The sequence below is a fragment of the Pleurodeles waltl genome, chromosome 4_2 (genome assembly GCF_031143425.1).
Source record: "Pleurodeles waltl isolate 20211129_DDA chromosome 4_2, aPleWal1.hap1.20221129, whole genome shotgun sequence".
NCBI classification, from domain to species: domain Eukaryota; kingdom Metazoa; phylum Chordata; class Amphibia; order Caudata; family Salamandridae; genus Pleurodeles; species Pleurodeles waltl.
In genome coordinates, this window is record NC_090443.1 from 851,681,091 (window position 1) to 851,702,528 (window position 21,438).

At 42.6% G+C, this 21,438-nt stretch overlaps 1 protein-coding gene across 2 annotated transcripts in view; it reads right to left on the reverse strand.

Annotated features, from left to right (window-relative positions):
- The window catches only part of C8A (complement C8 alpha chain), a 348,185-nt gene that overhangs the window by 180,382 nt on the left and 146,365 nt on the right, over positions 1 to 21,438 (reverse strand). For both annotated transcript variants that reach the window (XM_069232593.1, XM_069232592.1), the window contains exon 7: positions 6,189 to 6,429. In XM_069232593.1, the coding sequence (XP_069088694.1) occupies positions 6,189 to 6,429 (241 nt within the window). The remainder of the gene's footprint in view (positions 1 to 6,188; positions 6,430 to 21,438) is intronic.

Here is a 21,438-nt window from a genome sequence, read left to right on the forward strand (position 1 = left end):
GGTTTAGACCTGGCAAGTGGGTACACTTGCCAAGTCGAATTTACAGTGTAAAATTACACATACAGACACTGCAGTGGCAGGTCTGAGACATGATTACAGAGCTACTTATGTGGGTGGCACAACCAGTGCTGCAGGCCCACTAGTAGCATTTGATTTACAGGCCCTGGCACCTCTAGTGCACCTTACTAGGGACTTACTAGTAATTCAAATATGCCAATCATGGATAAACCACTTACATACAATTTAAACAGGAGCACTTGCACTTTAGCACTGGTTAGCAGTGGTAAAGTGCCCAGAGTAACAAAAACAGTAAAATCAGAGTCCAGCACACATCAACAACCTGGGGAACAGAGGCAAAAAGTTAAGGGAGACCACGCCAAGGATGAAAAGTCTAACACATGCCAATTAAGATTATAGCAAATTCAACATGATTTAGTGGGCCAGTGCACATATACTGGGGCCTGGCTAGCAGAGTCTGAAACATCAGCAGCACTGTCCAAAAACATGGGGGTGATCATGCAAGAAGCAACATTTTCCTACAGTGATCATATGATAACTGTATTACTTTACATACTGGAGCTTTAGGAGGAAAAACATTTTTACAGAAGTAATCAAGCCCCTTGTGGAAAGCAGACATTTGCCCATTTTGACAGTATCAGTTATTACATGAATAATGTTGTCATCATAGAAGTTCTTTTCACAGTGTCTGATGTTGATTCTCCAAATATAGAAACTCATTCTATGCCCAGCAAAGTTGTGTCTGACATCAGGGGCAATATATATTATACATTGTGCCCCAGGGTTAAGTGTGTCTGCTTTGTGTGCCCTGGGGCACAATGGTATTACAAAGGGTGTGCAGAAGCTTGTGCGCCCCTTCTGTAATACTGAGAGCGCTGGCACTCATGATACAACTGTGTTATCATAACATGGCATTCCATCATTTGCTTGGGGTCTTGGCCCCATGCAAATGAGGTAATCACTTTTACTCTGTGACTGTGTTGTATAATGGACATGGATGCAGAGGCAAACATGCTTTTAGGAGAAGCAATGAAAGTGTGCCACAAAAAGGTGGATCACTTTGAGTGTGCCCCTGTGGAGAGGGAAAAGGAGGGGTCCAATGGACCCCTCAGCCATCACCCTGTGGATGGATGCAGTCACTCCCTGCACTTGCCTGCAAGGAGATATCCCACCCCTCTTGAAAGTGCAGATGGATTGCTGCCTGCACTGTGAAACATGAAGCAGCTTTTAAACTTCTGCTCCATATTTCACTTGAATGTGCTGCCCTCAGGGCAGTGCGAGTTTGTGGCTACCCTGAGGGCAGCGCATTCTTTGTAATACAGTGGACTGTCCCTGTTTGCACCCGACTCACCTTTTGAAAGGTGCGCCATAGTGCACACAGGAAAACTGTGTTCTATTCATAATACAGCTCCTTGTATGAAAATCCCCAACCAACCAAAGAAATTATCTTGAACTTTAAACCCAATAGTTGTGAGAAAATTGCAAACTGTTTTCAGTATCTCAAGGACAAACTTCTTTGACTGGATTGCAATTAACAGAACATAATTTCCAGACTACTGATACTACCATTCCTGATACTGCAGTTCTCAAGTCGTGACAGGCATAATATACTGAACGGTTCAGTGCCTAAAGTAAGTAACATGGGTGAGAGTAGACAAACATGCCTCATACCCGTGTTTAAAGAGAAGATTGAAGATGTATTACCTCAAGACCTAATATAAGACCTGTCGGTAGGATGAAAGTAATATGCTAAAGGACTTTGTGCAGCCAATTCCAACTGAGTGAGTTGAAGGCCTTCGTATTCAGGAAATCAAAGTCTTCTTCTCATTCCACAAGCATAGGTCCATTCTGAGCTGGATGGACTAGTGTTTGGCAAGGATCTTAATATCACATTTAATCAGGATTAAAGAGTGGCCTGCAAGAGGTACACCTGTTAAGGTCCTGACCCCTTATGATAGCTGCTTTTAGTGATGGTGACAAGCACCCTAGCGCCAGAATCTCACCAAATAAATACGTGATAAATACATCTATGTACCTAAGCCATCACATTCAGAGCTGTTCAGTTTATCTCTACCCTTCAGTAAGTAAATGCAACCAATGAAGGAATGGTGCAATATGATTGTATTGTCATTTCAAATGTCAAACACCCTTCATCTTGAGTACCTCAGCACCAACAGCAAGCCAATATCCTCAGACGGGGGCCATTAATATAGGAACAGAAGGAATACACCACTCATGAGGGATAACATAGCTCCAGATATCTACCAGATCATAATCATAGAAAAGCAATTGTAAGTCTAAGGCAAACAAATGAAGTAAACAATTGATGTAATTATGATGCCCTACACTGAAATGGGACTAAATGCTCTTTTGAGCTCCTTACAGTATGGTGTCAGAGAGAAATCATTGGTCAACAACTCACCAAAGCCTGAAGCGAGGAACATGGGAGCCAAGTACACTCCCAAAGACCCCTTCCAGTTAGATGGTGAATTACTGGAGGAAGATAGTTGTTTTGGGTGTCTGGATATTCAATTTTTACATCAGATTATTGATACCCAGTAGTACTCAAAAGCAAACTGGCGCATAAAAGAACTAACTTCCTCCTTAAACGTGAGTGGTACTCAAAGGGCAGAATTAATTACCTGGAGAACACAAATGGTAGACCAAAAGAAAACACTTTGACTCTTCTCCTGGGGGACTAAAACCCAGAAACACGAAGACATTTGCAGGATTTCTCAACACTGTAGGGAAAATTTAAAAACCCTATGCCTCTCTGCCTGCCTCACGAGTCATGAAGAATACAGGAGGCTTTAACAAAGGTGCAACACGAGAACACAGTCTCGAGTAAGACAAGAAGTCTGGCACAATAAATCAGGACCATGATAACCCCCCTCAACACTCCCTAGCATGAGAACACCTGTGCCATTCTTCCATTCCTCAGTTGCGAACCATCAGTCATAGGATGTCAGAAGAGGTGCACAAACAAGAATTAACAAACATGGACTTTCACTGTATGGGACCCTTTCACCCCAACTGTCACATAAGCACACTCTGTTCCGTTCCTTTGGACAACGCCTAAAGACGTATCCAACCATAAGCTGCCAAGGCCAGATGAAATCAATCTAAACATAATTCTGCATGTGGTTTAATATCCACCACACTCACATGTGATGGCCTTCACACCTCCCTTCAATTTCAAGGCATGTGGCACTCATTTCCCCTCCCCCAATGGATCCTCCCATCCCACTCCCCTCCTCAGTTACACTCCTTATTAAATGTTTGTAATGTTTGTATGCAAAGGTCAGAATGATCAAATGAGAAATATAAAGTAAAGTAAAGAAACTATCTTTGAAGAGCATTGGGAAATGCTGAAACTGTTACTCTTTGAGCCAGGCTTTGATCTGATCTACTTGCTGTAGTTTATAAAGTGCATTCAGCTGAGATAATTTTTCACATATCCATATCTGCCCACTCCTGACATCAGCACATTGAGATAATTTCCCAGACCTGGACTTGAACTGTCTGTGGGCTGACCCAGAATTCATACTAAGCAGAGATCATGACATCTTGTAGTCTGTTTAAAAGGATAAGGAGAGATATATTGGTATAAGCAGGTATTCTCTGCACCATAGGCCAAAAGTACCTCATTTAAAATATTTGCCTAAAAAGGATATTACATGGGCATTACACCTCTGATGAAGTTGTTTCTTTTAATCCAGTTGGTGGAATTGTCAATTGTGACTCTGATAGCCCAATGATACATATCTAGTAATCCTGTCTCAGATGCCTTCTGCATTTGTAATGACATCACAAAACACACTGCTGCTTTTTTCAGCTCTATCCACGCTTTGCTCTTCTGTCTGTGTAATGGCTGAAATCTATTGTTAATAATTTTAATAACAGGAGGGTTGATGAAGTCTGAATCTTTTTAGGTGGTACTCACAAAAAGTACATTTCAATTTAAAGTTACATTTTGGTAGGTTTGACCTGCCAAACTTTAACAAATATTGAGTTGTAAAATGCATCCAATAAAACTAAACTTATGATTCCGAGCCATGCGTAAAGAGGGGTTTACACATCAGTTGGAATTTAAAGTGCAACCCCTTATCAGGGCCTTTAAATTCAAAAGCATTTTTTTATGCAAGAGCTGGTGAATGAAGTGTTTTCCACCATAAAAGGCCTCACTGAGCCCAAGGGGATTTCATTCCATTCAGGCTCCTTTGGGCCTTTGTTTTATTTATTAGAACCTCAAGTAGCAGAATGTTCAAATAACCTTGTAGCCCTTTGTAGTTGGGCTATACCGGACATTAAAGTACCGCTCCCTTGTAAAAACCCTCGTCTTCGCCTCGGGCCTTTAACACTTGGAGAGAGTGTAAACTTTTCCAATATGTTTATTAATGATTTTATACTAAAACGTCTGATGTATTAACATGAAAGAACGAATAATGTTTAAACGAAAAGGTAGCAATGTTGATCTTTCTGTCTTAAACAAAGCAAAAATTCTCGACTAGTGCTGTGGTTATGTTCCATAATTCAGAGCTCATATAAGGGTAATTTTGAATCTTCTGTAGATGTGTCCACAGCTACCCCTAGTGGGTTGCTGCATTATGTCCTACAAGGTCATGCTTTAACCGAGCATTGCATAAGTTGAAATGTTCTATTGTTTGAAAATGTTACTAATATCTGGTCTTTTCTCGAGGATGGGATTAAGATGGCAACAGTAAATGTTTCTTCCTGAGAAGCGGTGACTGAACCGAGATGAGACAATGGAACCTGAGACGAGTCGGAAGAGGAACAGATTTGAGTCGAGGAAAATGTTTCAGCTAATGTTGAATTGTTGTATTTTAGGTTAGCAATTTAGTTGTTGATTGGCTAGAAAATAAACACCCCAAGGACTGACCAATCATAAGCTTTTTAGAATTTAGTATAACAAATCAGGGGAGTAGTAGAAGGGAGTTGGAGTTTTTGTTGGGATTGTCGTTGCTGTTAGAGATTCAGAGTTTGCAGCGAGGAGGGTTTAGCTGTAACTGATGGTGTCCACTGGCTGAAGTAGACTGCATGTTGATGTTTCTAATAATTGGGTAAAATATAATATTGCAATGTTATGTGTCATGTTTTGTTTTCAGGTACCAGCTGCAATAAGTGATATTAACTGCTGCACAATATAATAATATTGATTTTTACATTAAGTTAGAATAAGAGTTTTTCTAAATTTGTGTTACTAAATTCTTTTCACATGAAGTCCAATCTGTGTTCAGTGAGAGATTAATTTGAAATACGTATGACATGTTTGAGATCATTTGAATGCTGAACTAATGTATACGTTGCCAATATTACTGATATTTACACTATTAAAGTGATTCTTTTGGAATTAATTTGCTTGATTGCCTTAATCCGATTGAGATTCGTGAGAAGATATAACCAACCATTATTGATCTTAAAGGTTTACCATTTTTGTTTAAGAGGTATCTTTGTGATATTAGCTTTGCTAATATAGGGAATAAAATTCATAATACTTCTTAATAAACTGGTGTGGTCATTGAGTATAGTTGTTACAAATTGTTGTTATAAATTGTTTATTGTTGATGATCACCTCACTCATTGATGACATCCCCTCAAACCTATGTCGCTTCGATCCATCGTCCTCTAGCACAGGATCCACTATTTAGGGTGAATAACAGCTAGGATTCCAAGGCGCTGCAGCACGCTGCAGCAGGCATGTAATGGCTGGTATTGCCCGCTACTGCGGCTCTAAAGCTATATTATTATTTCTCAAGTATTTTGCGAATGTTATGCAGTCCTCCTAGTTATGCTTTTAAGTGTAATTTTCCCCTGTTTGAGACTGGTTTGAGCAGAAAATGTATTATGGGAATTGTTGAATTGATGTGTGCCATGTCTAAAATACGTCTTTTGTGCAAATAAGTTTTCAGTCCGCATCCTCTATGACATTGTGTACGCAAAAACGTATTTGGAATAATACTTATATTTTTGCAAACATACATTTACTATGCGAGGATGTTTATCAATTTTGCCAACTCCTACTTTTACCATAATTTTCTGTGCCATTCCTCAATTGAGATTAAGTTACACATGATATGCTGAATTTGAGTCATTCAAATGAAGTGGGATACCATAACATGGATCAATAAAATAGCATAACTTTTACTCACCCAAACTTCTCATGAGAGCTTTGTTAACAACCAGGATATGTTCAAAGATGCCGCCCATTGTCCCAGATGTTACATAATGTGTACCATAATCATTAAGGAATTTAGCATACATTCCATAGATGTATTGGTCTGGAAGGTCCATGAGTGACTGCAAAAAGTCTTCATCGAGAACTATATTTGTTTTCCTCATGGTGAAATGAGCTGTCTGCACCTCTGTGCGCACCCTGATAAAACCAAATTGCTGTGAAAAAATAAATAACAACCTTTAATTAAAAAACATATCTCCTCAATGGCACTTCAGATAACAGAATACATGTGTACACTTTTGATTGCAAGCGTTTGCAACATTCTGGCACCCATTTAATTTTCTCTAAACAATGACCTTGTTTATTTTTCTATAACCAATTAGTATTGACACAAAAATCTACCACAAGATTTGAAATGCAGATACACTTTAGAATTTAATTTTATTGCAAGTTCCTACCTGAAAACAATAGTAAATGCCATTTGCATTTCATTGAAGTGAACCAATAAACTATTACTCACTACAGTATTGTCCTTCATAGACAACTGAACTTGTTGACATGAGATCTAAACTTTCTACTAACTGCCACAAAATTGGCAATACACAAAATTGAAATCGCACTTATGAGCTTTACAATTTCCCGAGAGACACGTGCTCCTGTACTACCAGTTTTTTGTCTCTGTGCTTAAAAGATACTTTTTGCCATCGATAATGGGGACATATACATTAGAGAAAGGTTTTGTATGAGTTTATGTTCAATTATGAAACTATTGAAAGCCCTAGAACAAAAAAAGCATACACGAGTCATGGGGAGGTTTTGCAGAAACGTGGTAAAGGCGCATAAAACATGGAGGTGAAACCATCTGCACAATGGTATGTTGTGTAGGGTGATGATGGATCAAACTTATGTTTACACAGCTGGCTGTGTTTACAATATAAGAAATTGAAAAACATTTTCCAAGTTTTCAAATGTGAAAGGCGAGTCCGAGTTTGAGGTGAAAGAAAATGCTAAGTTTGAGGGAAACATTATTACTTTATTTATATTTTATAGGTATTTTTAAATCGCTCCTCTACCAGACCCGTGTAGAGTCGTAGAGCATCTTACATTGATACAAGGGTGGTCAGTTAAAAGCAGAGCAAAATATAAGGAAGGCAAGTAGAAATCAGCAACAATAAGTAGGAAACAGGTATGGGGGCGGACGGGTGGGAAAACAAGTCAGCTAAATAACTGTAAGGTAAGGTGAGGAGTCAAGTGGTCTTTTTTGAACATATGCATTTTACGAAGGAGGTTTTCTGAGCTCTTAGGGCACTAGGATCCACCTGAGATTGCAAGATTAGACCCCGGGTGGTGAGGCGTTCTACAGCGTTACTTTTATATCAATACAGATCATGGACATCACATGTAATTTGACCTTTACTTTCAGTCACAAACAAATGCTTACACATACACATTTACACCCTGTCTCTCACATAAAATCGCAAGGACGGGTGCAACATACATTAAAGCAAATTGTACTTACCTGTGTTTTCAGATAGGGCTATATTCCAGCTAATTGTACTCCATTTTTAGCACAGAAATAGTGAATAGTATTAGTCGTTATCTGTCTAATAAAAATAATTGACATACAACCAATTTTAAATGATGGCTAGATATCCAACATTGGGTGATCATTAATAGCAGTTCCATGGAGGCAATGTGCCCATTATACACCACTAGGCAGTTCATGTCTCAGTTATTGCAGGTAGAAGCTGCCGGAATTTGGGGTAGAGGAGATGCAGTATAATTATCATGTTTCTGGATCCGAGATGATGGATGGCTTTAAATTGTCCTGTCACTCATCTTAGTTCATGTTCCTACCCAAAATATCAGTTAAACCCTTTTGTGAATTTGTGATCATGTGAGAGTCAATGAAAATTTTACTGGGGGCCGCCATCTTGTCTGTAGTATGAAAAGAAATAGCTGATAGTGCTTCCCAAATTCATACAAGCCAATTCTTTTACTACTTCAGACTTCGTCTATGGAAGTGTTGTGATGCTCCAAACTCAGGCTTTAGGTACTTGGTGAGCGACTACTACTTGTTCTTGGACTCTTTTGTAATCTTCAGCTCAGGCATTACCATTCAGATTGAGTTGTGTCAGAATTTACCACCAAATACAGGCTATTGTTCTTTGGTTCCTATTTTCTTCATTTCCGCTAATTATTGTGGAATACAATGTAACATATTCACAATATTCTACTCTGCATAACGCCCAGGATCTAGGAACTAATTATTCATAAAATTATACATTTTATAAGGTCTGGTTTATTCCTCCCCAATCCATGCCAATTGTTCCCTTGTATGTTGACTTGGCTCTAAAGAGGATTGGTGATTTTGCAGCCTTGATACCCTTGGTTTACTGGGTCAGGGTATGGTCATGTCCTAAGCTAGAGCCATATAGACAAGGCCTTTGGGAACTTATTTTTATGGAAAAGAACATGGCTGTTCTTCAGCTGACTCATATTAAAAAAATGGCTGTTTAGGTTGGGCTAGGAAGCTCTGTAGACCAATCCCACTGCTAATGACTTTTCAAAAAAGGCACTTGTGAAGAAGGCGCTCCCCCCGAGGGCCTTTCCCCCAGCCCCCAGGGCAGGGCTGGAAGGGGAATTACTTCCCCTTACACCCCTGACCCCCCACACCCCACCAGTGACGTCTAATGACGTCAGTGCACCAACGCGGCCTGACCTCATCAGAGGTCAACTCCCGTTGTGCTGGAAGCAAAGCTTCCAGCTCGACAGAGGAGAAACTAATTAGTTTCTCCTCAGTACGGGGGGCAGGGGAGGCAGGGAGGCATGAAAAGGGAAGGAAAGGCTTTTCCCATTTCATGTCTATCTGTGCATTCCTGAAGCACAATCGCATAGTGATCGTGCTGCAGTTGGCCACTACATACCAGGGAATTTTTCTTTTTTTCTGTAAATTGTCATAAGGGGAGTGGCCCCTTGGGCAAGGGCCGCTCCCTGAGGGGGCCATTTTATTTAAGGCCATTTCTGCCCTCCCTGGGGACAGATCGGCCTATATTATTTAGCCTGATCTGCCCCGGGGTGGTAGAAGCCATTAGGCACCAGGGATGTTTTTTTTTAAATTTATATTGATAAGGGGAGCGACCCCTTAGGCAAGGGTCGCTCCCCTGGGGCCAATTTTTTATTCTGCCTTTTCTGCCACCCTGGGGGCAGATTGGCCTATATTAATTAGGCCGATCTGCCCCTGGGTGGGCAGAAGCCACTAGACACCAGGGATTTTTTTATTTTCATTTATATTGATAAGGGGGGCGACCCCTTAGGCAAGGGTCGCTCCCTGGGGGGGGGGGGCAAATTGTTTTTAGGCCAGTTCTGCCCCCCTTGGAGGCAGATGGGCCTATTTCTATTTGGCCAATCTGCCCCTGGGGGGGAGGGGCAAAAACTACTTAGGCACCAGGGATTGGTTTGTGTGTATATGTGTGTTTTGTTTGGGGGGCAGCCCCTTGGGCAAGGGTCGCTCCCCATGGGGGCACATTACTGTTGGACATATCTGCCCCCCTTGGGTGCAGATTGGCCTATTTTTTGAAAGGCCCATCCACCCCCAAAGGGGGCAGAAAACCCATCAGAGACCAGGGAAGAATTTTTTTCAAAATAAGATGGTGGGGGTATGGCCATACCCCTACCACCAAATAAATGGGGTCAAAGTTGTTCTGCCCACCAGTGGCAAGATTGGGCAATTACCCTCGATCCACACCCCGGGGGGCAGAAAGTCTATTAGATTCCAGGGAATAAAAGAAAAAAAATAGTGTGGTGGTAGCTACCAACAAGTATGGCATGGTTATGCCCCCACCCCAACCGAAGGGGGTAACAGTCTTTCAGCTCTCCCCCGGCACACTAAAACAAATTATCCCACGGCAGGCAAGAGGACCTTTGATTATTTTGGGTTTTGGTTTTACATTTGGGCCCTGAGAGCTTGGTTAACTCCCAAAATCGTCCCACTTGGAATGGTGAAGGCTGCACTTTTTGGACTTTGGGACGCTGCCATGTAGCAAAATCCACAAGACCTAGACACATCTGAAAACTAGATATCTAGTGAGTTCAGGGTAATGTGCTTCACATGCGCTTCACATGCACCCCCCACCATTTTCTTACCCACAATGCCCTGCAAACCTCCAACTTCTTTGGAAATCACACATATTTTCCAAATTTTTGTGATGGAACCTTCCGGAATCTTCAGGAATCCACAAAATTCCTACCACCCAGCATTGTCTCATCTATACCGATAATAATTCTGCCCCACTTGTCCGCCAAAAAAAACTGCCCTTTTGGACCCTCTTCGGTTCCCCCTCCATTTCAGCATGTTTTTGGCTCTTCCCTGTCACAGGCACTTGACTCACCTACATAAGTGAGGTATCATTTCTACCAGGAGACTATGGGGAACGTTGGGTGGTAGGAAATTTGTTCTGGTGAGGTGATCCCACACAGAAATGTGAGAAAAATTAGATTTTTTAGCTAAATGTGAGGTTTGCTGAGGATTCTGGGTAAGAAAACACTGGGGGATCCACGCAAGTCACACCTCCCTGGACTACCTTGGGTGTCAAGTTTTCAGAAATGTCTGGGTTTTGTAGGTTTTCCTGTATGGCTGCTGAGCCCAGGACCAAAAACGCAGGTGCCCCCACCCCACAAAAACAGGTAGTTTTGTATTTGTTCATTTTTATGTGCTCAGATAGTGTTTTGGGGCATTTCCTTTCGCGGGCAGTAGGCCTACCCACACAAGTGAGGTACCATTTTTATCGGGAGACTTGGGAAAACACTGGGTGGAAGGAAATGTGTGGCTCCCCTCACATTCCAGAACTTTCTGTCACTGAAATGTGAGGAAAAAGTGTTTTTTGGTCACATTTTGAGGTTTGCAAAGGATTCTGGGTAACAGAACCTAGTGAGAGCCCCACAAGTCATCCCATTTTGGATTCCCCTAGTTGTCTAGTTTTCAAAAAAACACAGGTGTGGTAGGTTTCCTTAGGCGCTTGCTGAGCTAGAGGCCAAAATCCACAGCTAGGCACTTTCCAAAAACCAGTTCTGTATTCTTTGGGAAAATGTGATGTGTCCACGTTGTGTTTTTGGGCATTTTCTGTAGCGGGCGCTAGGCCTACACAGTGAGGTAACATTTTTATCCGGAGACTTGGGGGAATGCTGGGTGGAAGGAAATTTGTGGCTCCTCTCAGAATCCAGAGCTTTCTGTCACCAAAATGTGAGGAAAAGGTGTTTTTTGGCCAAATTTTGAGGTTTGCCAAGGATTCTGGGTAACAGAACCTGGTGTCACAAGTCATCCCATCCTGGATTCCCCTAGGTGTCTCATTTTCAAAAATGCACAGGTTTGGTAGGTTTCCCTTGTTGCCGGCTGAGCTAGAGGCCAAAATCTACAGCTAGGCACTTTGCAAAAAACACGTCAGATTTCAATGTAAAAATGTGATATGTCCATGTTGCGTTTCATGTCATGAGCATTAGGCCTACCCACGTAAGTGAAGTACCATTTTTATTGGGAAACTTGGGGAAACACAGAATAGCAGAACAAGTTTTATTGCCCCTTGTCTTTCTCTCCATTTTTTCCATCCAAATGTAAGTGTGGAAAAAAGACAACTATTTGAGAAATGCCCTGTAATTCACATGCTAGTATGGGGACCCCGGAATTCAGAGATGAGCAAATGACCACTGCTTCTCAACACCTTATCTTGTGCCCATTTTGGAAATACAAAGGTTTCCTTGATACTTATTTTGCACTCTTTATATTTCAGCAAATGAATTGCTGTATACCCCGTATAGAATGAAAACACATTGCAAGGTACAGCTCATTTATTGGCTCTGGGTACCTAGGGTTCTTGATGAACTTACAAGCCCTATATATCCCCAATACCAGAAGAGTCCATCAGACGTAACGGTATATTGCTTTTACAAATTTGACATTGCAGGAAAAAGTTACAGAGTAAAACGTGGAGAGGAATGTCTGTTTTTTTACCTCAAAGAGCAGTTTCTGGCTGAAGAACCTTCTAAAGTCTGGTTCTAATTGCAGAAGATACCACCATTGGTAAATTGTGCATTTAATGACCTCAGACTTAGTGGAGAATTTAATGACAAATACTTCACTTGAGGGTTTTTGTTTCTAGGCTTGTTTAAGTAATACTTCCCGGTTCATCAAGTGTGTGCATTGTAAAGCTGAGTCCACTATTTTTTCTGAGTAACCTCTTTGTTTAAACTGAGAATTACATGTAAGGTGCGATCACATATGTCCTGATCTTTGGAATTCTTTTAATCCTGATGAACTGGGTAAGAGGAAGATAATTCTTCAGTGATGGAGGATGAAAACTGCTGTAAAGCAGAGTATTATTTCTGTCTGTAGATAGTTTGAACAATCAAGTGAAAAAACCTGAGGCTGACAATTCAAGATGAACATCCAAGACAGCAATCTGCACATCACTAATGGTATGTGTAAACAGTATTCATGGATTGTGAGTGTTTGAAATGCATATGTTCTGTTCCAAATGGGTTTTTCTGCCCTTCCAAACTAAGAAGATGTTGTCTATATAACATACATACATGCACCATTTTTTTTTTTGCCCCCCTCTGTTGGACCTGGCCCTTTTTACAGGGTCATTCCCCAAACATTTAGCCTTTTCCGCCTTATTTTTCTGACCCTTGTTGGTTGACGTTATGACTCTGGACACTTTACCACTGCTAATCAGTGCTAAAGTGCACGTGCTCTCCCTTGTAAACTTGGTATGATTGGCTTATACCTAATTGACATATTTAATTTACCTGTAGGTCTCTTGTAAAGTGGTATCTCTATACCCAGGGCCTGTAATTTAAATGCTACTAGTGGGCCTGCAGCACTGCTTGCCTCGTCCACTGAAGTAGCCTTTCAAACCAGGTGCAGAGCAACCCCCTAGATCTGGAAGTAGAGACTGCTGTCCCAAGCATCCATACTGTTTTGTTCCTTAGGAATACCATTTCAGAGGGGAAGAGTTTGAGGGATAGGAAGGACTCTCCCCTAACTCATTACCAGCCCAGGGGTACAGACCCTAGGGTGGAGAACCAGGTCCAGGGCAACCCCCTTGACCTGGAGGTAGAGAGAACTTCCCCCAGACTCTCTACCGATACTTCTAGGGGTATCACTCCTGGCGGGAGGGCGCTCAACTCTAGAAGAAGGGTCAGGAGCAGGAAAGGCTCTTTCCTGACCCGAGCTCAGCCAGAGGGGAAGGGCCCGGGGTCGGGAACCCAGTTACAGAGGGGCTCCACTAAAGTGGTGGGAGAGCTGACCAGGACGACTGACACCAGTGCCCTGGCAGCTCTGGATTCTGGGGGTACCATTCCTACACGGAGGGTGCGGAACCCTAGAAGAAGAAGCAATGGGAGGAAGGACTCTCCCCTGACCGCTATTCAGGCTATGGGACCAGTCCCTAGGCTAGAGGACTAGTGGCAGGGTGTAACCCCTAAACTGGTGGGAAGTAGAGTGGAGAGAGGCTGCTATGCACTTGGGGCTACCTCCCCCCACTCAGAGAGGTTTCAGAGACCAGAGGCCCCGGGATGGCCTGGGACCTGGCTCTGGCTACAGACAACTAGGACGCCTTCATGAGTTAGCTTAGATTGTCTGGGGAGCTTAGACAGAAGAATCGAACTGGGTTCAGATTGGCGTAGACCTGGATAAGGCCCCTGCATTTGCGGGCCAGGGTCCTGGTTCTATCGCCTGAAGCAGAGAAGTCCATCAAGGTATTGATTGGTCCTCCTTGGCTTTAGGTTGGTAGGGGGTCATGCTGGTGCTGGCCCTTTTTACAGGGTCATTCCCCAAACTTTTTGCTTTTTCCTCCTTATTTTTCTGACCCTTTTTGGTTGACGTTATGACTCTGAGCACTTTACCACTGCTAATCAGTGCTAAAGTGCATGTGCTCTCCCTTGTAAACTTGGAATGATTGGCTTATACCTAGTTGGCATATTTAATTTACCTGTAAGTTCCTTGTAAATTGGTATCTCCATCCCAGTGCCTGTAAATTAAATGCTGCTAGTGGACCTGCAGCACTGCTTCGGCCACCCACCGAAGTAGCCTTTCAAACCTGTCTGAGGCCTGTAAGCCCAGGGCTTGTGTGTGCAGTCTCCTGCACAGGGACCTGGCATCTAAATATACTTGCCAGGCCCAGAACTCCCCTTTTACTACATGTACGTCACCCCTAAGGTAGGCCCTAGCTAGCCCTGTGGGTAGGGTGCTATGTATATAGAATAAAGGACATGTGCCTAGTAGCGTGACCTGTCCTGGTAGTGACAAACAGCCTATTTGGTTTCTGTTGGACCTGGCCCTTTTTGCAGGGTCATCCCTAAATTTTTTGCCTCCTTCCTCCTATTTTTCCTGACCTGTTTTTGTTGGCTTTTGAACTCTGAGCACTTTACCACTGCTAGCCAGTGCTAAAGTGGATATGCTGTCTGTGTAAATTGTACTGTTAATTGGTTTATCCATGATTGGCATATTTGATTTACTGGTAAGCCCTTAGTAAAGTGCACTAGAGGTGCCCAAGGCCTGTAAATCAAATGCTACTATTGGGCCTGCAGCACTGATTATGCCACCCACATAGGTAGCCCCATAATCATGTCGTAGACCTGCCACTGCAGTTTTAAACTGTAAATTCGACTTGGCAAGTGTCCCCACTTGCCAGGCCTAACCCTTCCCTTTTCCTACATATAAGACACCCAAAGGTAGGCCCTAGGTAGCCCCTTGGGCAGGGTGCAGTGTATGGGTAAAATAGGACATATACTAATGTGTTTTATATGTCCTGACAGTGAAATACTGCAAAATTTGTTTTTCACTGTTGCAAGGCCTATCTCTCTCATAGGTTAACCTGGGGGCTGCCTTTAAACATGATTAAAGTGTAGCTTCCCTTTGGGAGCAGATAGAAATGTGGAGTTTGGGACCTCTGAACTCACAATTTGAAAATACATATTTTATTAAAGTTGATTTTGAGATTGTATGTTTGAAAATGCCACTTTTAGAAAGTGGGCATTTTCTTGCTTGAACCATTTTTGTGACTATGCCTGTTTGTGGATTCCCTGTCTGGGTTAGTTTGACAGTAGGGTTGTTTGCACCTCTCTCCACACAGTTGCACAAAGGGGGCTAGGGTGTAGCCTGCATATTCTGATGAGCCATCTGTGCTAGGAGGGAGGGGAGGAGTGGTCACTCGCACCTGAAAGGGCTGTGCCTGCCCTCACACAATGAAGACTCCAACCCCCTGGTGTGTGTCTGAGGCCTTGCGTGGGCAAGGCAGGATTTCACAAACAAGTGAGACTTTCCTTTGAAGGAAGCCTACTTCAAAGGCCAAAATGGGTATAAGAAGAGCACCCAAACCCACAGACTTTAGACACTTATTGGGGTAAACCACCAGACAGACACTTTTGGACAAGCAACCTGCTGGTGAAGAATCCCTGAACAAGAGGAACTGCCTAGCTGCCCAAAGTACTCACTGGGACTGCTTTTCCGACAAGGACTGCTGCCTTGCTGTTGCCCTGGCTGTGCTGAGAAGTGCTCTCCAAGGGCTTGGATAGAGCTTGCATCCTATTCCCTGAAGTCTCAGGACCAAAAAGACTTCACTCCTGCAACTGGACTCCTTGTGCGGTGAAAATTCAACGTACAGTCTGCTAAAAACGACACACAGCCTGCCCCACAGTGAGAAATTCACTGCAGGCCAAACCGAAACGACGCAGCCCGACTTCGCAAGGGGAAGATCGACGTGGCGCCTGTGTTGCAACCGGAACTTCAATGCATGGCCCACCCGATCGACGCACAGCTGACCTGGGACGATGCAGCCCGACTCCCAGAGAGGAATTGACGCAGCGGCTGCTGTGCGGGAGACATTTCCACCCAACACCCACTGGATCGAAGCAACGCTTGTGACTTCATTCCACAAGCCCAGGATTCCACGCACAGTCCCCGGGGCACCAGAAAACCCTGCAACCTGAAGAGGAACTAAGTCCGCGCACCGGAAATCGACGCAAAGCTTTCCCCTGCATGGAAAATAATGACGCAAGTCGGTGTGCGAAGGGGCGAAACCGATGCACACCTCCCCGTTTTCCACACATCCTCATGCATTGTACCACTCTGTAAACATGGGATGGTGTTTTTGGCCTTCTAACGCCACATTAGCCTAAAAAATGATGCTGATGTGGCAATGGAATGGAGCTAGGGGCTGTTAAATATGCCCCTATGTTTTAACTAACATTTTCATCTATGAACGGTCCTTTAACCTTTGTTTTTATCAGTGAACTTCTAAGGCTTATTTTTAATATAAGATATTCCTAACCTTTTTTTTATGAATTTCTATGTTTTTTAACATACACTAAGATGTCCATTGCTGTGCATGGTGTAGGGTTGGCTGCATAGGAACCAAACCCCTGCGTCCAATCCACTGTGGACACCCAACCCCCCCACTGTGCACACCCTAGCAGATGTAACTGTAACTCAGGCCATAGCCATGCACTGCACATGACCTTACACATTACTTCACTCTTGTTGATATGTTATATGGCTTCATCAATAACATCGCTGATAACATCGGAAATTACATTGATGATAACACTGTGTATGTAAGTTACTTCAATTCACTGTAACTGGTGGGTTTCAGTGGTTTCCGGAGTTTAGAGTGTTACATCTTAAGGCTGAGATTTTCATTTAACTATAACATCAGTTTAATCTTTGTTTCTGACAATGAATTTTTGAGTTTTTTCAATGTAAATTAAGATGGTATTCCGATAACTAATTCTAAAATCACTTTAAGCTTTGTTTTTTTTTTGGGTGAAAATATATAAATGTATTCCAAATAACTACGTTATTAGTTGTGCAGGATGTGAAGCCAATAAAAGTTCCAAGGCTTACTCAAGGGACATAGGGGGTGATTCTAACATTGGCAATGTTCCCCCTCCAAAATACCGCTCCGCGGTCAAAAGACCGCTGAGGGTATTTTGGGATTTGCCCTGGGCTGGCGGGCGGCCGCCAAAAGGCCGCCCGCCAGCCCAGGGCAAATCGACCTTCCCACGAGGACGCCGGCTCCGAATGGAGCCGGCATAGTGGGAAGGTGCGACGGGTGCAGTTGCACCCGTCGCGTATTTCAGTGTCTGCTTTGCAGACACTGAAATACTTTGCGGGGCCCTCTTACGGGGGCCCCTGCACCCCGCGGCACCCCCTACCGCCATCCTGTTCCTGGCGGGAGACCCGCCAGGAACAGGATGGCGGTAGGGGGTGTCAGAATCCCCATGGCTGCGGAGCGTGCTCCGCAGCCATGGAGGATTCTGTAGGGCAGTGGTAAACCGGCGGGAGACCGCCGGTTTACCCTTTCTGGCCGCGGCTGAACCGCCGCGGTCAGAATGCCCTTGGGAGCACCGCCAGCCTGTTGGCGGTGCTCCCGTGGTCGGTGACCCTGGCGGTCACCGGCCACCAGGGTCAGAATGACCCCCATAGTGTGGGCTAGTAATCACCATTCTCTCGTACCCAATAATAACACTCTGTTGTATCTGTCCCTCTCTGCAGGGTCACTGCCAAACTTTATGCCTTCACCCTTCTGTTTTCTGATCCCTTTTTTTGTTGGCTTTAGAACTCTGCACACTTTAATACTGGTAATCAGTGCTAAAGTGCTTTCAACTAAACATGGTTAAACTGGCTTACACCCAATTGGCCCATTTAATTTACTTATATGTCCAGAGTAATGTGGTACTACAGGAACCCAGAGCCTGTAAATTAAATGCTACTAGTCAGCTTGCAACACTGATTGTGCTACCCACTTAAGTAGACTTTTAAACATGTCTTAGGCCTGCCATTGCAGTCTGTGTGTGCAGTTTTAAACTTTCCTGCCAACCTGGAAAAATAAACATTGTGCCGGGCCTAAACGTTTACCTTTTAATACATATTAGTTACCCTGAGGGGAGGCCCTAACTACCCATGGTGCAGAGTACATTGTATTTAAAAGGTTGTACATGTACGTTTTAGTTTTACATGTTCTGGTAATGAAAAACTTTCAAATTTGTTTTTCACTACTGTTAGACCTACCACTCCTATAGGATACCATTGGATTTGCGTAGTACATGAAATAAATGATAACTTTCAATTGGGGAAAATTGAGTTTGGTATCTGACGAATTTTACATTAAAATCCTCTTTAATGGTAAAGTCGGATTTTAAGATGCAATACTGAAAATGCCACTTTTAGAAAGTTGGCATTTTCTTGTCCTAACCATTTGGTGCCTGTATCCTAGGTCACATGACTAGGTGTAGCTGGCAGGTGGTTTTTGTGTATTGCTCCCAAACAAAGGGAAAATAAGTGTTGGCAGGCACAGAAAGGGACACCTCTGAGGGTGGAAACCACCAGAACCTTCTCTGTCTTCATATTTGGCACAAGGTATAAATATTGAACCCTTAGGCTCAACTCTTCAGCACATCTTTGGACCTTTAAAGTTAGTTAAGTTCCTGGACACTGCCCAGTTGGTCATCTTGTCAGAAGAACAAAATATCTCCCCAAGTTTAACGCCTTTGTCCTTGCTCTGGGAGCAAGCTTGCACCTCATAAAAGAATTACAGTTTACATCTCATGCAAATGGGCTTCTAGTGGCTTGAGGAAGGAAAGACTTTTTAAAAGCACCCATTATAAAATATTTAGAACAAATCTTGTAAAAAATATTTTAAAAAGTACAGGAATTAATGTTGTTTTTGTTTCCTCAGCAGAGATAATATTTTTGTAATGTTAACATTGTATCCCAATGCTTTTCTGTGGAACAGCTAGCCCAGTTACAGTGAAAATAGCTTGTGGGGCCTTCTCACTGTATTGATTTGTTTTACATTCAACTTTTACATGTCTTACTTTTAAATTCCATGCACCCTGCCTTATTGAGAATTAAAGACTGCCTACTGGTGACTTACTAATACTTAAAAAGAGAGCTTAGGCCTGTCAAAAGGTGGTATTTTGACAGGTTAAAATTGTAGTTTTGAAACTGCACAGATACGCTACAGCAGTAGGCCTACAGTTATGTTTTGCACTCTCACTCTCTCACTCTAGTGGTGACACAGTATATAATGCAGACCACTAGTGACATTTAACTTAGAGACCCTGGGTACACTTTGAACCAATTATTAGGGACTTACGAGTAAGTTAATTATGCAGATTAGTAGTATAGTCACTTTTGACAGCTTTAGGTGGTCAGAGTGCCTGTATACTAGGGCCAGGTTAGCCGGGTCACAGTGCACAGCATCGAACAACCAGCAGCGTCAGTCCAATAAAATGGGAGTGATCATGCCAGCTTCACTACAGAAAATATGTGCACTTAGGGCTATAACGTGTGCTCACAAGTTAAATATTACAAATACATTATTGTGATCTGTCACTTATTTATAATAGCTCCAAAACGGTTTGAATTAACTTGGGAAAAGCAAGGCCGGGATGGGAAACTGTATTGTTCTTCCCTTTGAACGTGTCTGCATTGCAACATCTATTTTTACTTCCTTCATGATAATTGAATCAAAAATGTTCTATTGGCATTTTTTATATTGCATTTCCAACCGTTATATTACCTTAAAGTGTTTCCTTCAGAGTGTGGGTGCTGTCTCTGTATAGTTATAACATTTCTCATTGATTGCTGTCCTGCTTGTTTGTTGAGATTTCCTCTCATTGGAGAAGAGGGATTTGTCCAATTTTTATTGATTAGTAGTCTGTTGAGAGGTATAATGTCAAGAATTAAGTTATAGGGACCTTTGTAGTGCTTTGTATGTAAGTAAGTATGCATGCATGTATATGGCATTTCTATACAGCAAACCGAACCAAGAGGCAGGGCAGCACAGTATAGGGCTAAAAACAAGCATAGTATCAAAGAGTGACAGGAGAGGTATCAGGTTTGTGGACTATCAATGCGTCTGGATGTAGCCTTTTTTAAAGAGGTGAGTCTTCATCTCTTTCCTAAATTATATCAGCATTGGGGTGGTCCCAATGGATACAGGGATTATGCTCCAAGTCCAGGGGCCAGGGATGATAAAGGCCTTGCTGCCATGTTTTTTTTTTTTTTTTTTTTTTAACAGGTGTTAGTCTGAAGCGTGTGTGTGTGTGTGTGTGTGCGCGCGCGCATGTGCCCCACGTAGTAGGGGCATGGGTCAACGGTTGTGAAAAGTGATAGGCTGCATAAGATTTCAGAAAATGTCCAGAATTCTTTCTTGATTTTGCTGTAAAGTTATTCGTAGAAGGGCATAATGATCCACAAAGCACCATCTGTTTTTGGGTCAATGTGTGTATGACTTTCACACCATAGAGTACATTAAATGAAAGAACACTTTTACATACCCCGGCTAAATAATGAGATAAGGTTTCACCTATAAAAACGGTGCCGTATTTATGGGGTGTTCATAAACGAGATTGTCCTTGCTTAATGTCATTCAGTTACCTGAAAACACCTTGTAAATGAGTATAGCATCTGTTTTCAATCACAGGATGCTGTAGAAGCAACTCGTGCTGCAACATTGTACATTTTAAAACAGAACCAACCTGCAATCTGTATCAATTTTCTATCGTGCGAATCTCAATATTATTCATACTTCATTAGGGCTAAATGAGGTGGAATTACCTAATGGAAACTTACTTCTTGAAAAGGAATTGCTTAATTATAAAGCACTTTAGGCTATTTGAAACTGCTTTATTTGCTATATGCTCCAGTAAGAAGGTCCTCGAATTGAGAGGTTCTGAGTAATGCATCGGAATGCCTCAACCAAAATATGTCTGGTTGGACGCTGTATCATTTATATTGTTGGATATTGCCACAGTATGGAACCTGATCATAGCTGTCAAGTGGCCATGTCATGAACGACAGCTTCAGTTGATCCTGGCTTTTAATTTTTAGCTAATATAAATTTGCCTGCAGGGACCTGTCGGCTGACGTTTATCATACGGAAAAAACTGCAGACAAGAATGTCTTACAGGGGAAATCGGGTGAATGATGTCAGGGTACAGCTCAAAACTCCAGCTGACATCACCGAACACATCAACATTCTAGAACCCTTATTGCTGGGGATTGTTAGAAATGAAAAACCTAAGAAAAGAGAATCGTTCTTTTTCAAAACAGTAGATAGCCCCTTTAAAAGTTGCATACATGGCCAGAACAGTTGGATGACCTTAAAACAAAAATCGTGCGTATACATAGATAACTCTGTCCTACTGGGTAAGCTGAAAGA